Genomic DNA, 20378 nt, shown 5'->3' with positions numbered 1-20378 from the left:
GGGGGGGGGGGAGGGGGGGAGGCGCAGGGGGCGATGAGCCGGGGGGGGGGCCAAGCGCGCGACTGACGCTGCGCAGCCAGGCGGGCGCGCCTCGCAGGCTCCGCGCTCCCGGCGCCCAGCCCAGCCCAGTTCAGCCCGGGTGCGCCATCGGCGCGGCCCGGCCCAGCCCCGCGCGCCAGCCTGGCAGCCGCCGCCCAGGCAAGGCAGCTAGCTCACTTGTTGTAGCCGCCGCACAGGCCGCGGTCGCCGGTGACCACCACCAGGGCCACAGACTTGACGGGGCGCTGGGCCACCAGCGGGGAGTCCACGTCCTCCACCCGCAGGCGCTGGTTCACGCCGTACAACACCTGCGCAGAGGCGGGAAGGGGGGGCGGGGCCAGGCGCGCGGCAGCGGCGGAGGGTGAGGTGGGCGAGGCGGGTGGGGTGGGTGGGTGAGCGCGGCGGGCGGCCGGATGTTTTTCCGAGCTGCCTCGCCGTGTTGGCGGCTGTGCTGCAGACTGGCAGCCCGCCAGCGGAAGGGCCGCTTGCTCTCCGCAAGCTCAAGTAGGTATGCTGGCAGTGGCACAGTGGCAGCACCGAGCCAGTCGAGCTGCATTGCTGCCGCTGGTGCGGCATGGCAAGCCGTGGCGCTGGCTGCGTCGCTGGTTGCAACAGGTCCCTGACAGACAGGCTCCCGACCAGGCTGCCGCTGGCGGCAGCATCCCCGCCGGCACGAGAGCGGGCCCACCCTCGGTCGAAGCCGGGCCACTGCCGCGGCGTTGCCAAAGCAGGCGCACCGATGCAAACAGCTGCCGCCATCTGGCCCACCCACCAACCATCGGCAGCGGCATCAGCAGGCGCCAGGCCAGCGGCAGGCAGCACCCACCTTGACCAGGTTCTCGGCAAAGGGGCGGCCATTGACGACGGCCTCCTGCGCGCGCCGGACCTTGGCGGCCGCCACCAGCTTCATCGCCTCCGTGATCTTCTTGGTGTTGGACACGGAGCCGATGCGGTCACGCACCTCCTTGATGGACACGTTCATGACCTGCAAACCACAGCAGCAGGCGGTGGGAGGGCAACCTGGGTGCCGCTGCTGAGCCCACGGCAGCGCTCCGCTGCGCTGACAGCCCCTTGGCCGCGGCAGCCGCCCGGAGGTCAACTGGGGCATCCCTGAGGCCTGGCAACACGCCCCAGGCCTTGCGATCGACACCAGTTCGCTGCTGCAAGGGCTGGGAGGTGGCGCAAGCCACGCTAGCCCGCTCGCTCTCCTGCCGATCCTAGCACATTTACCGACCTGCAGCTGCCCCCGCGAGGTGGCGCCCTGCCTCTTGCCGGTGAAGACAGCAGCATTGCTGACACACGCCTTCGAGCTCAGGGCCTGCATATTCGCCGCCACAACTCCTCACAGGCCACTGGCTGGTGTGAAGTCACTTGGAGGGGAGTGCAGGGGTGCGGACGGCGGAGTTGAGGGGGTAGGAGCCCGGGTCACAAGAGGAACATGGCACGCCACGCGGCTTTTGCGGCAACGGCTGTGCAAGCGTCGGTCGTCGATGTTTGCGCAGCACGTTCGCCATCTTTCACACACACCTCCACGTAGCCCCTGGCTGCTGTTGCAGTAATGGTCTCACATGTGTGCGAGCCCAGCCCCTGTTTTCCGTTTTCGCCAATGCTCAGATGTCAGGAGCGTGCCGAAACATGCAACCATGACCGCTGCAAGTTGCAGTGCGCCGCCCCTCACTACGCCGCCGCAAGCGACACCCAGGCTCCTCGCAGCAGGAGAAGCCTGCTTCTGCTGGATTCCTGCTTACAGTCGTCCTCTAGCGTGGAGTGGGAGTGGTACATTATAATACAGAGGAGCGGGCGCAGAATGGCGCAGGTGGTGGGAACAACAAAGCGCAAACCACATTGGCGGCGGCGGTGGTGGTACAGGCACAACAGAGGCACAGAGGAGCAGCAGTTTAGAGTACACCAGGCGTGGGATGGGCACAAAGTGGGATTGGCACAAAGTGATGGATATTGGGGAAACAAAAGTGTTGCGGTTTGAAGGGCGCGGGGGTCGTGCTGTCTGATATGAATGTGATGAGTGGTGCATGCAAAAAGAATGCGGGCCTTTATTGCGGGGCACGAAATGCAGTGCGATGTGAATGCTGAATGCGCGGGGGGGGGTACAAGGGTACTAGCAGAACGGTGGGAGCGACACAAGCAGCGGAGGCCTGCCGCAGCCGCATCAGTACCCCTGGATGGCTGCGGGCATCGCCGCAGCAGGGCCGCCGGCGCGCCGCGCCAGGCGCAGCAGCACCAGGCGGCGCTGCAGGAGGCGCAGAGCGCCGCCGCCCAGCTGCGGGCAGCGGTCGACGCTCAGGTGGCGCAGGCTGGGGCAGCGCACCAGCGCCATCAGCCCGCGCTCGGTCACCTTGCCGCAGCTGTTCAGGCTCAGCGCTGTCAGCTGGGACGCGTGGCTCAGGGCCTGCAAGGGCAGAGGCGCGCACCCGACACACCCTCAGCGCCAGAGGCAAACCAGTCGGCACCAACAGAACCGCACGCGGCTGTGCTGTGCTTGGCAGAGGCACCGACGACACGTCGCGTCAGCGCGTCGCCGTTCATGCACAAACACCACAAACACCTGCAAGCAGCCGTCGTCCAGGCGCTTGTTGTTGGAGGCGTCCAGCGCCCGCAGCGCGGGCAGCTCGGTGAGCAGCATCATGCAGGGAGGGTGCACCGCGCGCAGGCAGTCCACCAGCACCAGGCTGGACAGGCGGCGCAGCGGGCGCAGGTGCGCCAGGCCCGCGGCCGTCACGGATGAGTAGCTGAGGTCCAGGTGCTCCAGCGAGGCGCAACGTCCCAAAGCGCGCAGACCCTGCAGCACAGCGGGCACGGCGCGCGGCGCCCCGCCTCAGCGCACGTGCTGGGCATGGCGGCCAGCCGCCGCCGGCCTCCCCACATCCAGGGAGCCTGCTGCTCGCTGCTGGCCCTGCCCCCGCGCCGCCGCCAGCGCACCTCGTCGCTCAAGCGGTTGCACTTGCGTACGATGCAGCTGGCCAGGCGCGGCAGGCGAGCGGCGTGGGCCAGCGCACGGTCTGTCAGCTCACCACAGAAGCTGTGGGCAGGGGTGCGGTGAAGGGGGCGGTGAGGGGCCCCGTTTGAGTGCGGCAGGCGGGCACAGCAGCACCAACACAACACAAGAACTACTGTCAAGTGGTATGCGCCGAGACGCAAGCAGCAGGCACGGCCCCCCAGCGCTCGCCCCCTCACGCAGGCTGGCAGGCAGAGGGCATGCTGCTGGCCGGCCTCCTCAGGCAGGCAGGCAGGCAGGCAGGCAGGGCGTGGCCCCACCTGAGGTCCAGCTTTGTGATGGAGGGCGGCAGCGCCTCCAGCGACTCATCCCTGAGCCGGATGTTCCAGCCCAGGTTCAGTTCGAGCAGGCACGGCAGCTGCAAGATGGGGGGGTGTTGGGAGGGATGCTGGCGTCTCACGGGGTTGGGTATGCTCAGGTGCTCATGGCCCTAAGATGGAACCGTAAAACTCACACACACACACACACACACACACACACACACACAGCCCAGATCCACCTGTGCCAGCTGCCGCACGCCGGCCGCCGTCATCCGCTGGCTCTCGCTGATGTCCAGCATCGTCAGCTGGCGGCAGTGCTGCGCCACGGCGCCCACCACCGCGTCGGTGGTGCCTTCGCACCCGCCTGCGCCAAGCAAGATCACACAGCAGCTGGACGCCTGCTTGGTGGCGGCGCTGCGAATGCCCCGGGGAGGGGGGCGCATCAATGTGCCCCTGCGCCAGGTGCAGACAACCCCACGGCTCCGCCTCCCACCCACCAATGTTCAGCATCTGCAGGTTGGAAAGCTTGGGAAAGATGGCGGCCAGCCCGTCTGCCGTGTGCGACCAGCAGCTGTAGCCCATATCCAGGGCTGTGAGGCTGCCGCTCAGGCGCGCCAGCGACGCCAGCCCCTCATCCGCCACCCCCTCGCCCGCCTCAAACAGCCCCAGGCAGCGCAGCAGCGTCATGCCCTCCGCCACCGCCGCCAGGCAGCCGTCGGTCAGCTGGCAGCAGGCCGACATGAGCAGCGTGCGCAGCGGCAGGCGTGCCAGGTGGCGCAGCCCCGCCTCGCTGCAGGCCGTAGTGCACAGGGTGGGGCCGTGGGTCAAGCGGGACAGGAAGGGCAAAGGGCAGGAGCGGGCGCCGAGCGCAGGCGGGCAGCCACCCCAGGGCGTGCCAAACTCAGCAAGCTGCTTGACTCGACCAGGCACGGGCAGGCAGGTGAGCTGCACCAGCGTGGCACTCACGTGTAGAGCTCGCAGCCGGTGAGGTCCAGCTTGGTGAGGCCGGGGCAGCCCGCTGCCAGCTGCTCCAGCGCGGAGTCGCCCAGCTGGGAGCACATGCTGAGGTCTGCCTCCTCCAGCAGCGCCAGGCTGCCCACAGCCAGCGCCAGCGAGGCGCCGCTGGCAGCGCAGCACTCGCGCAGCGACACGCTGCGCAGGCTGCCGCGCAGCGCGGGCAGGCGCTGCAGCACACCGTCGGGCAGCGGCCCGGCCAAGTCGAGGCGCTGCAGGCGGCGCAGGCGGCCCAGCGACTCGGCGCCCACGAGCGTCAGCGGGCCGCCCAGCTTCAGGCTCTCCAGCAGCGGGGCCTGCCCCGCCAGCTCATCCAGCCAGCTCTCCGACCAGTCTTCCGCCCCGCTGGCATCAACCTCCCGCAGGCCAGGGAAGTCGGCGAGGCGAACCGAGGAGACGCGGCGCAGGGTGAGGCTCCGCACCGCATCGTTGGCGGGCTGGAGGAAGCCCTTGCTGCAGGCAGGGGCAGTGTGGTGGCACGCTTGAGCTCTGGAGGACGTGCAAGCGCCAGGCCGCTGAACCACCAGCACACTGCTGCTACGCGCCACCCTGCCGGCATCTCACCACGCCAAGCGGAGAGCAGGGAGGTCTTGCGGGCAGGCCAACACAAAGGAAGCCGTGAGAAGGGCGTCGGGGAGGGCCAGTATGGCGGCAGCCGGGCCTCGCTCGGGCATGGGCGGCTTGCGGAGAAGCGCCGCGCCGGCAGCGAAGCGGGCGGTCTGACCGTCGGGGAGGGCCGCAACGGCGGCCGCCGAGTCCACCATGGCGTTGTTTTTTGTGCACAGGCAGTGGTGGCAAGCTGAAACACAGCCCAGGCGAGAGAGTCTGGGTTGTAGTCGTCCTGGGAGCACACTCTGCCCCGATAGGCAGGCGCAGGCTATGCTTCCAGGGGGCTGGGAAAGGAGTGATCACGAAGGCTGGAGCTGCGAGAGCCAAGCAAAACCCCGAGCACAAACCAACGGGGTGCTGCCCCCAGCGCAGCCAGCAGTGGCTTGGGTGATCAAGATTCGTGTGGCTGGCCTGGCTCTTCATGAGTTTGTCTCAAACTGCCAGCTGGGCAGGTGGGCACACATGACGCGAGTTGGGGTGAGCATCTTGGGAGCATTTCTGTATTCAGTTAGCTAATAACCTCCTCTGCAGCATTCTAGTTCCCGCTGGCCGGCCGCCTAACTCCCTGCTGGCCGGTACCACATATATGGCGGCTCCCAGCTTTGCTTGCTGCGAGCTGGACACCAAACTCGCGGATGGCCCGCTCCTGTGCAAGTTCGATGATGAGGCTGTAGAGGCCGCGGTGGATCCCGCGGGGCGGGTGTCTTGCACGCCGCCGGCGCCAGACGTGAGCGGCGGCGACAGCGGCCGCCGGTCGCGTGCGGCACACCCTGGACCCCCAGCTGTGCCATTGGCACGACATGCTGCACCTATACGTGATTCCAATTCGTGTTGCAGGTGCTGTTTCAAGATGAGGAGCGGCAGGGTGTGCGCCTACGGGTGACCGCCTCCAGCGCGGCCGCCGAGGCAGCGGCAGAGGCTGCTGGCGAGGCGCCGCCGCTGCACGACGAATACCTGGACCGAGCCGCCTTTGAGGAGCGGCTGGGGCTGGCCAACGGCGGCGCGGGCAGCGCCCAGGCCTCGGCGGGCGGCGGCGAGGGCCCGCCCGCCGCACTGTCGCGGCGCCAGACGCTGGCCGCCCACTACTCTGCGCTCAAGCCCTTTGTCATCATCTCCTTCTCCTACCTCCTCTTCACCACCACCGATGGCGCGGTGCGCATGGTGGTGCTGCTGCACGCCTACTCAAAGGGCTTCTCAGCCATGCAGGTCGCCATCATGTTCAGGTGGGGCCAAATCGCGCCGCAGCCGCCTGCCCATGTGCGGGGCGAGGCAGCCCGTCCTTGCGCGCGAGCCTGCCGCTACCACGCCCCGGCCCACCGGGAAAGCCAGCCAGCGCTGCGCTACCCGCCACCTGCTCCGGTGCCTGGCTAGTGTGCCACTGCACGCCGCCTGCTGCGCCTGCTGTGCTCCCTGCAGCTTCTATGAGCTGGCGGGCGTGGCGACCAACCTGGTGGCGGGGCTGATGGGAGCCAAGTGGGGCATCAAGACGACGCTGCTGACGGGGCTGTCGTTGCAGCTCGTGGGCATAGGCATGCTGTTTGGCTGGCAGGTGCGGCGCCGCGAGGGGCTGCGGCGGTGGCGCGCCACCGGCCTCCCCGGTAGCCCGCAGCGACTCGACGCCGTCATCAGCCGCCTCGGTGGCCGAGCTGAGCGGCGTGGCTGTTGGGCCGGCCTGCCCCCAGGTGCATCCGCGCCACGCACCGCCTGCCTTGCCCCTTCATGCCCCCCGCCGCCCCCTGTCCACCTGGCGCAGGACAGCTGGAGCAAGACGGAGGTGATTGTGTATGTGACCGCAACGCAGCTGATGTGCGGTATAGCCAAGGACCTCACCAAGCTGGGAGGAAAGACGGTGACCAAGCTGGTGACGCCAGGTGGGCTAGCGGGCATGGTGGGCGGCCTGGCGTGCTGGTGGAGGGCGAGTGTGCCTGTGGCGCGCTGGCTGCGTGCGGCCGGCTGGCCGGAGGAGGTGGCGGCTGCGCCAGCCATGCCGCTCTCAACCCCCCGCCCACGTCTGCTGATTCACATGCAGAGGAGAAGCAGGGGCGCCTGTTCCGCCTGGTCAGCGCCATCACCGGGTTCAAGAACAGCCTCAAGGGTGCGGGCTACTTCCTGGGCGCGGCCACCGTGGGAGTCAGGTGAGCCCACACACGCGCCTGGGTGGCCCCGCTCCGCTGCCGCCCCCGCATGCGCTGCCTGCCCCGCCTGCCCTCCCTCCTCTGCTGTTGCCGGGCTCTGGGGCAGCAGCAGTGCACCGAGCCTGCCGTGCCCGCCCCGCTCCCTCCCTCACTCCCAGCTACTACATGGCGCTGGGCATCCTGCTCGGCCTCATCTTTGCCGCCATGCCCTGGGCCATCGTGGGACTGTCTAACCAGCTGGGGCGCGCCCGCAAGGAGAACGTCAAGTTCTCCCAGCTGTTTGAGTGAGCGGGGGCTGCTGAACGGGCTGCCGCTGGCTGCTGCGGCGCTGTTGACGGCCCACCCAATGCCTGCCGTCAGGCCGGCCGGGCCTGTGGTCCAGCCTCATTCATGGCGCGGCAGCCACAGGCGCCTCCATGCGCACCCTCATGCGCGTCTCGCCCCTGCCGCCCGCTCCCCTGCAGCAACAAGCCCAACATCAACATCCTCTCCCTCTCCCGCGTCTTCCTGTTTGGCGCCCGCGACCTGTGGTTCGAGGTGCCCCTCCCCTTCTTCCTGCGCGACCCCGCCAGCGGCATCGGCTGGTCCCGCTCCGCCACAGGCGCCTTCCTGGCGGTGAGCCCGCCGCCGCCGTCCAATGCCATGCCACCGTCCCTGGCCCCTGGTGGCTGGAATGGGGGTGGAATGCGAAGTTCTACCAGGACCCATTCCTAGAAAGAACAGTTTCGCCGTGGAGATGGCTGCGCCGCGCTGCTGGCTTGGGGCTCTGTGCATGCTGGTTTGCGGCCTGCCTGCCCGCTCACCCAGCGCGTTTGCCCGGGCGGGGCGCCGTGCAGGTGTGGATCATCGTGTATGGGCAGATGCAGTCGTGGACGCCGCAGCTGATTCTGGGGCCGCTGAAGCAGTCGCCGCCCAACAAGTGGGTGGCGGCCCTGTGGTGCGGCGTGCTGACCGTCGTGCCGCTGTCACTGGGCATCGTCATGCTGGCGGGAGGTGAGGGCGAAGCGCTGCGCTGCGCTGCATGTTGCGCTGCGCTGGGCATGTCATGCTGTGCTGCAACCAGCCAACATGTGCTGGCTTGAGCAGCTGCTGTGCCGCTGTTGCCTCGCCCACCCAGCGCCCGTGTCGGCCACCAGCATGCCAACCTCATGCTCGCCGCCGGCCCCGCCTCCCACTGCAGACACGTTTGGGCCGGGCGTGCCTCCGGGCCCCGCCATCGCCGCCATCACCGTGGTGCTCTATGCCTTCTGCATCGTGTTTGCCATCAACAGCGCCATCCACTCCTACCTCATCGTGGCGTACGCCGAGGGAGACAAGGCGAGCGTTCGCCCGGCCCGCCGCTGAGCCGCTCCGGGCTGCCTGCTGCCCGGGCGCGGGGGGACGTGTGGCGGCATGCTGTCGACGGCAGGCTCCTCGCGTTGCCCCGCCGCCCATGGACCGTTCCCGGTCAGCCACAGCACCCAAGGCATTGCTGTTTCATTGACGCCGAGTGTGCAATGGTGCTGGCCCTTGCTGCCCTCCTCTCCCGCCGCAGGTGGCCCAGACGGTGGGCGTGTACTACGCATCCAATGCGGTGGGCAGGCTGACGGGCACCCTGGCCTCGGGCGCCCTGTACAGCTACGTGGGCAGCAGCGTCGTGGACGGCTTTGGCACCTGCCTCATGGTGTCTGTCACCTTTGCCGGCATCTCATTCCTGGTCGACTTCTTCCTGCACGAGGAGGCCAACGCGGCGGGCGGTGCGCGGCGCTGCTGTTACAGAAACTGGCCGCCAGCGGGTGGAGCTTGTGCATGTCTCGGGGATGCGCCGCTCAGACTGTTGGAAGGGAAGCCTTCCTCGTCCCACACGCAGCTTGTCGTGCCGTGCAGGGCGGCGGCTGGGGCGGCTGGGCGCCTGCATGCCGGGGGCCAAGCGGGTGTCGGTCGCTGAGCTTGCTCAAGCTGAGGCAGTAAATGAGCCTTCCAAGCCTGGTGTGGAGATGGTGGCTGGCAAGGACGTGGCAGCAGCAGCCGGCAAGTGAGAGCCACCACGCGAGTTGCAGAGATGGGGAGTGAACTTACGGGCGCTTGCAGCAGGCGCCACGTCGCCAGTGGTTTAGTATTGGTGCCCTTTCCCTCAGCTTTGGACATGAGATTTCAACCCTGGCCTTCTGAGAGTTGCCAGGCATGAACGATAAGGAGAATGAATGGAGTTCAGGGGTTGCAGCCTTTCCTGACCCTGGTTCACTTGTCAGTTGATTGAAAGTGGTGGTCAGGGAACCCACAGGCTTCCTAGTGCCTGGTGCTTGTGTTCTGCTGGGCCTGCACCATGCTGCTTGTTGGAAGCACGGTTCCTGCTGGCGGTGGAGCTAGCGACTGCGATAAAGGTGGCGTATGCGAGGGGCAGTGCCAGCGGGCAAAATCCCAGCAGCCCCAAGCAAGCGGCGGCAGCACACTTCCTCTGGCGCCTCACATAATCTAGACTTGCTAGTTGTAGTGAACTGTACACAGTTGGGCAAAGTTGGAAGAGGGGGGCACGGCTGCCGCTGGCGGGGCGGGGAGTGTGAGCGGTGATTGGGGCACCGTGGTCTGCGCCTTCCCTGCGCGATCGTTTTGCTCCATTTACGACGAATTACAAACGCTCACGACTGAATTGCAAACTCATGGGAACTGGGAATCAACCCGCAACACGCCACCACCCTCTGCAACCAGTATTATTTATGCTTGCCGACCTGCATACTGCCTGCTATAAGGACTTGCAGGGTTTATTTTGTTTCAGCGTGAAATGCATGGCGTGGGGGTCTCTCGCTATACGGCGTAAGGGCACCAAAGGGAATTTGGCTGTTTCTTGCTGAAAATGTAAATCATTTCAACCTCCCGATTCCCTCAGCCGAGATGCCGATCAAAGCCGCCCTGAACGGCGCCGGCCGAATTGGTAGGTATTTCGCTGGCCAGCCGGAGCCACTGCGGCTGCCGTTTCCGCTGTCCTGGTGCCGCGATCGCCTGCTTGAGGGCAAGATCGCCGTGCCTTCTCACCACGCCACCTCCCGCCGCCGCCCACCCCCTCCTGCCGCGCCGTGCAGGCCGCCTGGTGCTGCGCCTGGCCTTTGACGAGCGCCAAGACCTGTTCCAGATCGTCCACATCAACGAGCCCAGCCCCATCGAGTCCACCGCCTACCTCATCAAGTATGACTCGGTGCATGGTGAGAAGCAGCCTTGCGTCGCCCTTGGCACATGCATGCATGCATATGCCGCGCCGCCGCTGCCGCCGATGGTGTGACGCGCCCGTAACGCTACGGCCCCTACCCTGTCCTCCAGGCACCTGGGAGCACGAGGTGGAGGCTGTGGATGGCAAGATAGTGATCACCCGTAAGGACGGCAGCCAGGCGGTCATCACGTATTCGGAAGCCAAGAGCCCAGCCGAGGCGAGCAGCCCGCCCGTTGCCTTCCTTTTGCAAGCTGCTTATGGCCTGCGTCCAGCAAGCGCGAGCATTGCAGCACAGCTGCCGCCGCCACCCACTGCTGGACCTTTCCCCCGTGTGCAGCGCTGCCACTCGCAGCCGCGCATCCCATCGCCTGTTGAGCACCGCCGGCACACCCACCCCTTGCCTGCAGGTGGAGTGGGGCAGCCTGGGGGTGCAGGTGGCGCTGGAGTGCTCCGGCAAGTTCCTGAACCGCGAGAAGCTGCAGCCGTTCTTCGACAAGGTGCCTGCCGCCTGCTGGGCGCTGCTGCTGCTGCCGGCGCACTGCTGCTGCGTGTGGCCGCCGCTGCTGCTGCGTGTGGCTGCCCATGTGGCGGCCCAACTGCCCGGCCGGCCCGCTGCAGGAGGCCTCCTGCCCCGCCCAGCCCGCCTGCACGCCACACATGACGCCTGCCAGCCCAGCCACCTGCGCCACCTGGCCTGCCACATCGCGCCTGCCGCCTGCCGCCTGCCGTAGGGCTGCCAGAAGGTGGTGGTGTCGGCGCCGGTCAAGGACCCCAGCCCCGTGCTCAACATTGTGTATGGCATCAATCACGTGAGCCGGGGGGGCTGTGCGTTGTACGGGCAGGGCAGCCAGCTGCGGCGCCTCGCGAGCCTGAGCCCGTCAGCCCTGGCGCCCGCCTGCCTCCCCAAACCACCCCTTCCCTCCTACCACCACCACCCTGTGCAAGCCTGCCCTCACCCACCCACCCATCCCCTTCCCTTCTTTCTTTCTTTTCTTTCTTTCTTCCCCTCCCCTCCTCCTTTCCACCCAGGACCTGTACGACGCCTCCAACGACCACATCGTCACCGCCGCCTCCTGCACCACCAACTGCCTGGCGCCGGTGGTCAAGGTGATCCACAGCAAGCTGGGCATCACCCACGGCTGCATCACGACCGTGCACGATGTGACCAACACACAGGTGGGCGGGAGGCGTGGTGCGGTGTGAGTGCGGATGTGGTGGTTGTAGGGTGAACCAGGTGGTGGGGCAAGATGGCCGAGGCACGCCGCACTAGCCACAGGCCAGCAGGAGTCGAGCCCCCTGCCAGAACACGGGGCCTAGGTCCGCTTGAGTGACCAGCCCACCTGCGCCCGCCCGCCCGCACGCACGCAGACCGTGGTGGACGCGCCCAACAGCAAGAAAAGCGACCTGCGGCGCGCACGCTCCGCGCTGGTCAACCTGGCGCCCACATCCACGGGCAGCGCCACCGCCATCGCCCTCATCTTCCCAGGTGCGGCCCCCGCCCGGCCGGTGCGGCGCGAGGCGTGGATGTTCCCTGGCTCGCGTGCTGACTAGTAGGCCCTGCATGGCGACTGGCACTGCTTGTCCCGGCTGCTTGTCCCGGCCGGGATGGAATGGGCAGCAGCAATCAGCAAGGTTGTGCACCAACACGGCGTTGGCCCCTGCCCTTTGCCTCCCCTGCCCTTTGCCTGCAGACCTCAAGGGCAAGCTCAACGGGCTGGCCATCCGCGTGCCGCTGCTCAACGGCTCCATCACAGACTGCGTGTTTGAGGTCAAGCGCAGCACCACGGCCGAGGAGGTCAATGCGCTCTTCAAGGCACGTTTTTGTCGTTGTTCGTGCGGCATGCTCATGCAGCATGCACATTCCTGGCCAGGGGCAGCGCATTGCGGTGGGGAGGCAGCGGCGGCCGGGGCCGGGGCAGCCTGAGTCCTGGCATGCGCTCCCTGCTGCCGCTCACGTGCCTTGCCTGGTGTGCTGGGATCCCCATGCTCGCTTGCAGGAGGCTTCGGAGACGTACCTGAAGGGCACGCTGGGGTACGAGGTGAAGCCGCTAGTCAGTACGGATTACATCAACGAGCGGCGGCCGGGCGTGGTGGATGCGCTCAGCACTCAGGTCATCGACGGCACGATGGTCAAGGTGTATGCCTGGTGAGTGGAGGAGGGCGGTGTGCGTGCCTGCTGGGGGCTGGGGGTGCGGCTGGGCCAGCCGCTGAGGCCCTGATGAGCTGTGGCTGGCTGATGACGGGGGGCCCACCCCAGACTCTCGTGCTGCGGCAGGGCAGCAGGCCGCATGTGCGCTTGGGGGAGGCTGGCGCACCTGCTTTTCATGTAACCAACCTGCCTCGTCTGAGCTGCCGCCCCACCCTGCCCGCTCGCCTCTGCCTGTCCCGCCGCTGCCCGTACCGCCTGCAGGTACGACAACGAGTACGGCTACTCCTGCCAGCTGGTGGATGTGGCAGCCATGGTGGCCAAGTCCATCTCCTGAGCCCAGCAGAGCGGCATGCGGCGCCGCCGTGGCAGGCGCTCGCCCGGGCCAGCCGACCCTTGCTGCTGCCAACCGTTGCCTAGCTGAAGCATATTTGAAGTTTGCTCAACGCTCATCCATGCATTTATCCAGTTTGGCTAAGTTTTGTGCTCGCTTTTGCAACCCCAGGGCACATGTTAGCCACATTAAGAATTGCTGAAAACTTTCCCCATTATCTCCTCCTGCTACGACCGCGGCTAAGAAAGGCCTTCTTTGAAGGCGCTGGAGCTAGTGTCTAAACCCTCCGAGAGGGCACAGGTTCGATTCCTCCCATGTCGAAACTTTGTGAGGACAAACGCGGCATAGCTGACCGGCTCAGCGCCAATCCAAGCCAATTCCTTCGGGAACGCCTAATAGAATCGCCAAGGCTTCGGCACAGGCCTCCCCGGGACCCATTCACTACTAGTGGGGGGTACTGCACTTGGCGCGTCGGGCAGATCAAATAATGGTCTAAAGCTAGACGTTAAAACCGGGAAGTGAAGCTTGTGGAGGCTCTTCCCCACCTTTACCTTTACCTTTACGACGAGTTATTTGAGGGGCTGCCTATGACTGCAAGGTTGTTGGATGATCACGACTTGCCTGTGCCCTACGCATGGGATCCCCAATCAGGATGTTGCGGTTTTACATTCGAAAGGAGCTGACAACTGATGGGAGCAGGCAGGCGCCACCGAAGCCACGCAGCCCTAACCCCAGCGCGGCACACTTCTTCCCAGCCAGCCTGTTGTCACCATTGCTGTAAGGCACACTCAGTGCAACACACATGGGCTGCCCAACAGTTACACATACGTCTGAGGGATGCAGGCATTGGCATCAAGGCAGCACACACGTGCCAAGCAACAGAGTTGCAGAACAAACAAGACGCAACCGCCAGGAAGGAGGCAACACGGCAGAGGGATGCACACCCCACCTGTTTGCATTGCACCACCGGGGCATGGGTTTTGTCGGTCGGGCCAGACAAACAGAACACACATGCCACAGCAGGAATTTAGAGAGCAAACAGTTGCGCAAGCACGCAGCAGGGCGGTGAATGCAGACAAACGGAGCCCATTGAGCACGGACCAGGTTTTAGCAGCGGCAAACACAAAACGCCATGACGCAGAGCTGGGTAAGGCATGACAGGGCGTGGGTGCAACAAGCAATGCCCAGCTGGGCTAGCAGCCACAGGCGGCGTCAGGGGATAGAGCGCCAAGGAAGCTGGAAAACGAAAGGGCTAAGGGGCAGTCACGCATAATGAGACCAGCTGCAGGAAATTCACTTCGCAAGCTGCAAAAAGGCTCCCACAGGCAGCACCGCTGCCCCAGCTGCACACGTGGCACACAGCATCCAGAGCATTGCGGTGCTGCAGCATCAGGCTGCAGTGCTACCAGGGGCAGGACAGGACAGGCCGAGGCTGCAAGCTGCCTGCCGCAAGCAGGCTCCAAGCACGCAGGGCCGCAGGGCACGTGGCCGCCATGCAGCACTGCCACGGCACGCAGGTGGCTGGCAGACAGCGTGGCCGCCGCACGCAACAATGCAGAGCGCTGGCAGGCTGGCAGGTGGGTCCAAGGCACGGTGGGAGCCGCAGGCAGCCACTGGCAACAAGCGGACGCGCAGCTCAGGCACTGCTGGCCGCCGGTATGCAGGCACACGCACAGCGGCTGCCACCTGGGAGCGCAGAGGCCGCCACCGGCAGGAGGACCCGCTGCCAACACGGGCACCTTACATGCCCGGGGGCTTCTCCCACTGCAAATGGAGCGGCAGGGAGGGACCACGGCCCCGTCAGAGTCGCATGGCATCAAGGGCCGGCCCCACGGCGCACACAACACACACACGCGAGTTGTCCCCCGCGCGCAGCAGAACTGGCAGCAGCAGTACCAGCGGTACCAGCACAACACCAGCTGCACACCTGGGTGACTCCAGTGGCGGGGTTGTAGTAGTAGGGCCGCCCCTGGTCATCATGGAGCTCCTGCCACTGGCCGCCGCCGCCGGCCGCCGCGCCGCCGGCCGCGCCTGCAGCGGCTTGCACGCCGGAGGGGCAGGCAGTCAGTTAAGGGTTGCAGGGCAGAAGGGCCGAGGGAGGAGGGCACGGCAGGCATCGCGCAGCAAAGGGCGCAGGCTGCTGCAGCTGGGCCGGCATGTGCCCGCAGTGGCAGGGGAGGGCAGGGCGGCGCGGCGGCGCACCGTAGCCAGCAGCGCCGGCCGCACCGTAGCCGCCAGAGGCAGCCGCCGCGTACGGGTCAGCTGCGCCGTAGCCGCCGGGTGCGCCGTAGCCGGGTGCGCCGCCGTAGGGCGCGCCGCCGTAGGGAGCAAAGCCGCCGCCATAGGGAGGGAAGCCGCCAAAGGGCGCGCCGTAGGGGCCGCCAAAGCCGGGGCCGCCAAAGCCGGGGCCGGCGGGGCCGCCGTAGGGTGCGCCAAAGGGAGGGGCGCCAAAGCCGCCTGGACCGCCTAAAGCGCACAGCAGCGCAGACCGTCAGGGGGCAGCAAAGTGGGACAGGCAGCAGGCAGCGCGCTGGCAGGTGGAAAGTGGCAGCAGCGGGGCGGGCGACCTCTCACCGGGGTGGAAAGGATCGCCGCCAGCGATGATGTCTTCAATCATGCGCTTCGCCTGCAGGGCAGGGCAGGGCAGGCAGGTAGAGCAGATTGAGCGGCAGGGTGGATGCAACGGCGCATGCAGGCGCCCAGCCATCTGCCGGGGTGCAGGCACAGCGCTGGTTCAATGCACAGCAGCCGCCCCACGCACCTGGTCCGAGCTGGAGGGCTGGCCGGCCAGGGTGACGCGGCAGGGGTCGGTGCTCTGGTCAATCTGGATGGTGGCGCCTGCAGCGGGCAAGGGCGGGGTGGGGTGCGGGGCAGCAGCAGGCACGAGAGAGCATTCAGCACATTGCGGCAATCAGCACAGGCCTCGTTGCTTTCCCTTTGGGGCAGCCCCAGCTGGCCTGCTGTCGCCCACACAAGGCGCGCACGCACCGGTGACGCGCTGCAGCTGCTTGATGGTGTCCCCCTGGCGGCCGATGATGCGGCCCACGATGCCCTTGGGGCAGCTCATCACATGCGTCTTGCCGATGCCTTGCTGCAGGGCGCAGGCGGGGGAGGCGAGGCCGGCAAACTTGAAGCAAGGGGTGGACCGCAACGGCCCGCCTGCCTTCTTTTGCACGCCGAGGCCGCCTGCCGGCGGCGCCGCGCATGAGGTCGCACCTCTGCGCACACGCGCTGGATGATGGCCTGCGCGGACCCCGGCTCCCCGTTGATGAGCTCCCGAATCATCATGGACGCCTTCTGGCAGGCGTCGGGGCGCCCCTGCACGATGATCTTGCGCGGCTGGCCCTCGGGGAAGTTTTGGTCCACCGTGATGTGGGCCTGTGGGGAGGAAAACACGGCGAGTGGTCATGGGCTGCATGGAAACACAGGATAGCAGGGGGGCAGGCAGCAGGCCTGTGCCTGAGGCGTCGCATGCACGGGTGTGCGGCCGGCAGAGGCAGGGCAGAGGCCTCGGCAGGACCGACAACAGAAGGTGGGAGTACGGCTCGGGACACCATCCGGCGGGCAGCGTCAGCGCGCGCCGGCGGCCGCAGCCTCGCCGCGCACCTGGCTGGCCGACTGCAGGGCGCGGATGGTCTCGCCGCCGCGGCCGATGATGCGGCCCACGATGCCGGCGGGGCAGTCGAGCTCCTCCTTGGTCTCCTCATCCTGCAGGATGGTGGCAATCTCGGCCCTGCACCGCGCCACCGCTTCACTGCAGGCGGGGCAAGCAGCAGCAGCGGCAGGGGCGGCCAGGGGAGGGCAGGCAGTGAGAGGGATGGGCTGGGGCCGAGCGGAAAGCCGGCAACAACCCAGGCCGCGGCGGCAGCATCATCCCGGCAGCGGCCTCGGCGGCGCGGCCTGGCCGTGCCCACGAACAGGCCAGCCGGCGGCGCCCTCACGCAGCAGCACAGCACGCCGCAGTGCAGCCCAGGCGCACTCACGCGCTCATGCCGGAGATGGTGACGCGCTTGGTGTCGCCCTCCGCGGCATGGTCCACTTGGATGCGGGTGTCGGTTGAGAGCTGCAGGTTGCGGATCGTCTCGCCCGCCTTGCCGATCAGCTTGCCCACCATGGCGGACGGGATGTCCAGGATCTCCATGGGGCCCTGCAGAGGAAGGAAGAGAGGGACGGGGAGGGGCAGGGAGCGGCGGCGGCGTGAGCGCGCGGGAGCGCAGCGGGCACGCGGCGGGCGACGGGGCGTGTACCGAGCAGGGCGGGGAGGCAAACCCTGCTCCACGGGCCGCGCGGCGCCAGGCAGGGCGCGGCGCCGGCCCTTGGACAATGCGCAGCAACGCAACGCAGGTTCTGGCAGCATCCACTGGACCCGCCGGCTGTTCAGCCTTGGGCGCCTGCCGCGGCTGCCCCCAGGGCCCAGGCAGCCATCACGCACCCCTGGGGCCGGGGGGTCGGCGTCCCCCGCGCCGTTTTGCCCGTCCAGGGCGCCTGCAGAGGCGCGCTTCTTGTCTGGGCCTCCCTCCTCGTCGTCCTCACGGGGCCGCTTGTTGTTGAGCTCCACGTCCGCCTGCGCAAATTGCTGCGGCAGGGGCGGGAGAAAATAGCGCGAGTTAGACCTGCAAGGCGACCTCCAGCAGGAGGTGCCAGAGGGGACACCTTCGGGACACCGCTGGACACCGCCATCGCCGCGCCTGCAGGGCCCTTACGTTGACATGGGATGCCATGAGCCTGGCTGCCACTGCTGCTGCCTGCGCCGCTGCCTGTGCAGCGTCGATGGCGGGCTCCGCCGCGGGAACGGGCTCCTCTGCTGCCGGGGCTGCTGGGGCATTCTCCGCAGGGACTGTGGCCTCATCTACAGGCGCTGCTGGCTCCTGTGCGGCGGGGGCATCGCCGGCTGGAGGCGCCTCCACTGGCGGCTGCTCCTCCTGGGGCACCACTGGTTGCTCTGCGTCGGCCATGGTGAGAAAAATTGACAAAGTGTGAGCCCGGCTGTTGGGGCGAGGATTTTGCCGCCTCCTGCAAACCCCCAGCACGAGCCAGCACGCAGGGGCGGGGATGTCTGTTTCCCAAGCTATTCACGCAGTCCTCGTGCCACCCGGTCCCCACCTGCAACCCTTGCGATCGTGGGCTTGTGATCGGGGAGTGTCGGCTCCGTCAGGCGGACCGGTCTGCCGCTATGGCCTCGGCCCTCGCTCCTGCGGCTCCCTTGCTTGCCCGCAGCCCCTCGGCAGCCAGGAAGCTAGCTCCCAGCCGTGCCCCGCCCGCCAGAACAGCCGTGCTGACGGTGAGGGTGCTGCCGCCAACGGCGCGCCACCCCGCCTGCCTCCTCTCTCCCCTTGGTAATGCCATCTGCTCAGCCATAGCTGCAGCGCTGACTGTCTGCACTCCCGTCATGCGTGCAGAGGGCACGGCACGGCCCGCGGCGGCGCTGGTGGAGCGAGAGCTGGGAAGCGGACGATGCTGGCGCCGAGGGCTGGGGCCTCGACGGCCCTCTGGCGCCGGGCAGCAGCGATGCCCCCATTTTTGTGGACCAGATCACCACCTTCTTCTGCTCCGACGGCTCGGTTGTGCAGCTGGGCGCCACGCCCCACCTGCTGCAGCAGCTGGAGCGGCGCGGCGCGCAGCGGCGCAGCGAGGGCGACACGCTGCCGCTGCCGGGCGAGCAGGGGCTGTGCATCGGCTCCGTGTTCCGCATCAGCGCCACCAACGGCATCGAGCCAAGCCGCCGCGTCAACCTGGCCGGCTTCTGCTTCTCAACGGAGCAGCTGTATGAGCGGGTGGAGGACACGGTGCTGGCGCGGGGCGGCGAGGTGTTTGAGACGCAGCGGCTGCTCAAGAGGTGCGGGGGCCTGGATGGGCCCAGCAGGGCGCCGTGCCACCTGCGCCTGGCCCCCTGGAACGGCCCGCCTGCCCTGCTGCGGCCCCATGGCAGCTCGTGCCTGCCACGGCACCGGCAGCCCTGCCCGCTGCTGCCGCAGCGAGCTCCTGTCGCGCTTGCTCTCTCCCGCCGGCTGGCTCACTCCCCGCCCGACCGTTTGCCCTGCCTTCTCTTTCCCCACGCACAGCGGCGTGCATGAGGCGCTGGTCATGACTGTGGCCATCCCGCTGCTGTGGGGCGTGCCGCCAGAGTATGAGCGGCTCAAGGCAGGCATCAAGACGGGCGGCGGCATCATCGACAAAATCGAGCGGCAGTGGGTCATCTACTGAGCCACACCCAAAGGACCCGTGCTGCCCAGGCGTGCCGCGAGCGAGCCGCATGCAGCAAGCTGCCCGCACCAGGCAAAGCGCGGCGTGACCGTGTGGGGGCGCCGCACCCCATCCTGACCCCCCTTCCCCGCCGGCTTGTGTACCAACTTCGATCCTATCCAGCTATGAACTCCCCCCCGCTCCATGCCCGGCACTGTTCTTTCATTCTGGTGCACGGCTTTGCCGCGGCGTTGTACTGCTGTACTCAACACCACCCGTGTGCGCCTCGCCAGGCTGGCAGGCGCCCCAGTGCCCTCTCCTCTGCCACTTTTCATGCTGTGCCTTTCATGTACCCTGCCCCACTCCGTTGTACCATAGGTACCTTACCGCTGTACCATACCGCCTCTTTGCAGGCGGCCGCGCCCTGGATTCTTTCGCCACTCTGGCACACGCTTTGGCCCGCCCTCACTGCTATTCACCTCTCCCGTATGCTCGTGTTGCATGCAGAGTGTATTCCCAAAATGTGAGCAAGCTACGTTTCAGCATATGCAAATGCAGGCAGAGGAGGGGTATGTGTGCCGTGGGCTCATGTGTTGTGGCCTGGCACAGAGCTTGAAAATTGGCCGAGTGGAGCGCTGGGTCAGGAGGCAAAACAGCAGCCAAGAGGGCGTGCTGGGGGTGGGGGGTGCGTGCAGTGGGCATTGTGGATGGATGCGCACAAGTCGTGTCAGTATGTTGGTCCCAAAGAAATAACCCGAGGAAAGAAAACAAGAAGGGGAGGCCAGAAAGGGAGGCCAGGCAGATTGTGTGTGCATGTTATATACATTCTTTGCAGGTGTGGGGGTGGTGTTGTACATGGGTCGAGGCCGCCGTAGGGCCGAAATGAAAGGCTGGGGCAGGACAGAGCTGCATGGGGAATGGTGCAGAAGGAACAAACCGGGAAGTGGCAGACTGTGCACTAAGGCAGGCCTGTGCAAGGACGCAGGCTTGACATTGGAAAGCACAGGATCGTGGGACACAGGTGGGAAACAGGGCGGGGAACCGGAGGAGGCACGGCACAGTGAGAAGCATGCGCTGCTGATCTTCATCAACGCATTGGACACACAATGAGCGTGTAGTACAAAAGAATGGATTGACAGGGGAGGCGGGGGGGTGTTGAGTTTTTGACAGCCTGGCCCAGGCAAAGCGGCGTGGTTTGCCGCATCACTGCACTGGCGACGGCTGCAGCGCCAGGATGCGGCGAGCATGCCTGGGGCTCGCCAGCGGCGGCGCCAGCTGCTGCTGCTGGGCATGAGGCACAGGCGCCAGCAGCGCCCCGGGCGCATCTGCTGCCAGCCCTGCCGCAGCCGCAAGCGGTGAGGGAGCGGCGGCTGGCGGCAGCGCTGCATCAGGCTGCTGCTGCACCCACTGCTGCGATGGAGGCGGCTGAGTCGTTGCAGGAATGGTGGAGGGCTGGGGGGG

The 20378-nt window shown here is 67.1% G+C and overlaps 7 protein-coding genes across 7 annotated transcripts in view; 3 read left to right on the top strand and 4 right to left on the bottom strand.

Moving 5' to 3' along the window:
* Positions 1-1363, bottom strand: part of CHLNCDRAFT_145385 (hypothetical protein) — a gene marked incomplete at both ends in the record, with an annotated part of 2708 nt that extends 1345 nt beyond the window's left edge. Inside the window, 3 exons of the mRNA XM_005847880.1 lie at positions 255-347; positions 866-1024; positions 1274-1363. Of these exons, the coding sequence (XP_005847942.1) occupies positions 255-347; positions 866-1024; positions 1274-1363 (342 nt within the window). The remainder of the gene's footprint in view (positions 1-254; positions 348-865; positions 1025-1273) is intronic.
* An 843-nt stretch (positions 1364-2206) lies between these two features.
* On the bottom strand, positions 2207-5090 carry CHLNCDRAFT_145384 (hypothetical protein; the record flags this gene model as incomplete). Its single annotated transcript, XM_005847879.1, has 8 exons — positions 2207-2446; positions 2603-2836; positions 2977-3076; positions 3313-3410; positions 3552-3676; positions 3810-4102; positions 4279-4779; positions 4933-5090. The coding sequence occupies 8 exons, from the start codon at positions 5088-5090 to the stop codon at positions 2207-2209; spliced, it is 1749 nt and encodes a 582-aa protein (XP_005847941.1).
* A 934-nt stretch (positions 5091-6024) lies between these two features.
* CHLNCDRAFT_8794 (hypothetical protein) lies at positions 6025-8751 on the top strand (the record flags this gene model as incomplete). Its single annotated transcript, XM_005848038.1, has 9 exons — positions 6025-6158; positions 6352-6484; positions 6689-6806; positions 6965-7070; positions 7229-7354; positions 7535-7685; positions 7907-8063; positions 8251-8393; positions 8605-8751. Coding segments are annotated over 9 exons (1215 nt in total), but the record flags the coding sequence as incomplete, so codon positions are not given.
* A 1190-nt stretch (positions 8752-9941) lies between these two features.
* CHLNCDRAFT_145382 (hypothetical protein) lies at positions 9942-12737 on the top strand (the record flags this gene model as incomplete). The annotated part of the gene is made up of 10 exons (XM_005848037.1): positions 9942-9981; positions 10130-10249; positions 10365-10486; positions 10662-10751; positions 10986-11063; positions 11284-11430; positions 11623-11740; positions 11946-12049; positions 12252-12400; positions 12665-12737. 10 exons carry the CDS (start codon positions 9942-9944, stop codon positions 12735-12737), a joined length of 1041 nt encoding a protein of 346 aa, XP_005848099.1.
* A 1737-nt stretch (positions 12738-14474) lies between these two features.
* Positions 14475-16875, bottom strand: CHLNCDRAFT_52074 (hypothetical protein; the record flags this gene model as incomplete). Its single annotated transcript, XM_005847878.1, has 9 exons — positions 14475-14498; positions 14662-14765; positions 14937-15200; positions 15309-15360; positions 15496-15572; positions 15723-15825; positions 15951-16112; positions 16341-16488; positions 16718-16875. The coding sequence occupies 9 exons, from the start codon at positions 16873-16875 to the stop codon at positions 14475-14477; spliced, it is 1092 nt and encodes a 363-aa protein (XP_005847940.1).
* A 578-nt stretch (positions 16876-17453) lies between these two features.
* Positions 17454-18938, top strand: CHLNCDRAFT_52073 (hypothetical protein; the record flags this gene model as incomplete). Its single annotated transcript, XM_005848036.1, has 4 exons — positions 17454-17710; positions 17952-18015; positions 18134-18570; positions 18797-18938. 4 exons carry the CDS (start codon positions 17454-17456, stop codon positions 18936-18938), a joined length of 900 nt encoding a protein of 299 aa, XP_005848098.1.
* A 1182-nt stretch (positions 18939-20120) lies between these two features.
* Positions 20121-20378, bottom strand: part of CHLNCDRAFT_145378 (expressed protein) — a gene marked incomplete at both ends in the record, with an annotated part of 5123 nt that continues 4865 nt past the window's right edge. Inside the window, one exon of the mRNA XM_005847877.1 lies at positions 20121-20327. Coding sequence (XP_005847939.1) covers positions 20121-20327 — 207 coding nt within the window. The remainder of the gene's footprint in view (positions 20328-20378) is intronic.

This window comes from Chlorella variabilis, assembly GCF_000147415.1.
Source record: "Chlorella variabilis unplaced genomic scaffold CHLNCscaffold_9, whole genome shotgun sequence".
NCBI lineage: Eukaryota > Viridiplantae > Chlorophyta > Trebouxiophyceae > Chlorellales > Chlorellaceae > Chlorella > Chlorella variabilis.
The sequence above is the reverse complement of the archived record's forward strand: the minus strand, read 5'-3'. Positions and strand labels throughout refer to the sequence as shown.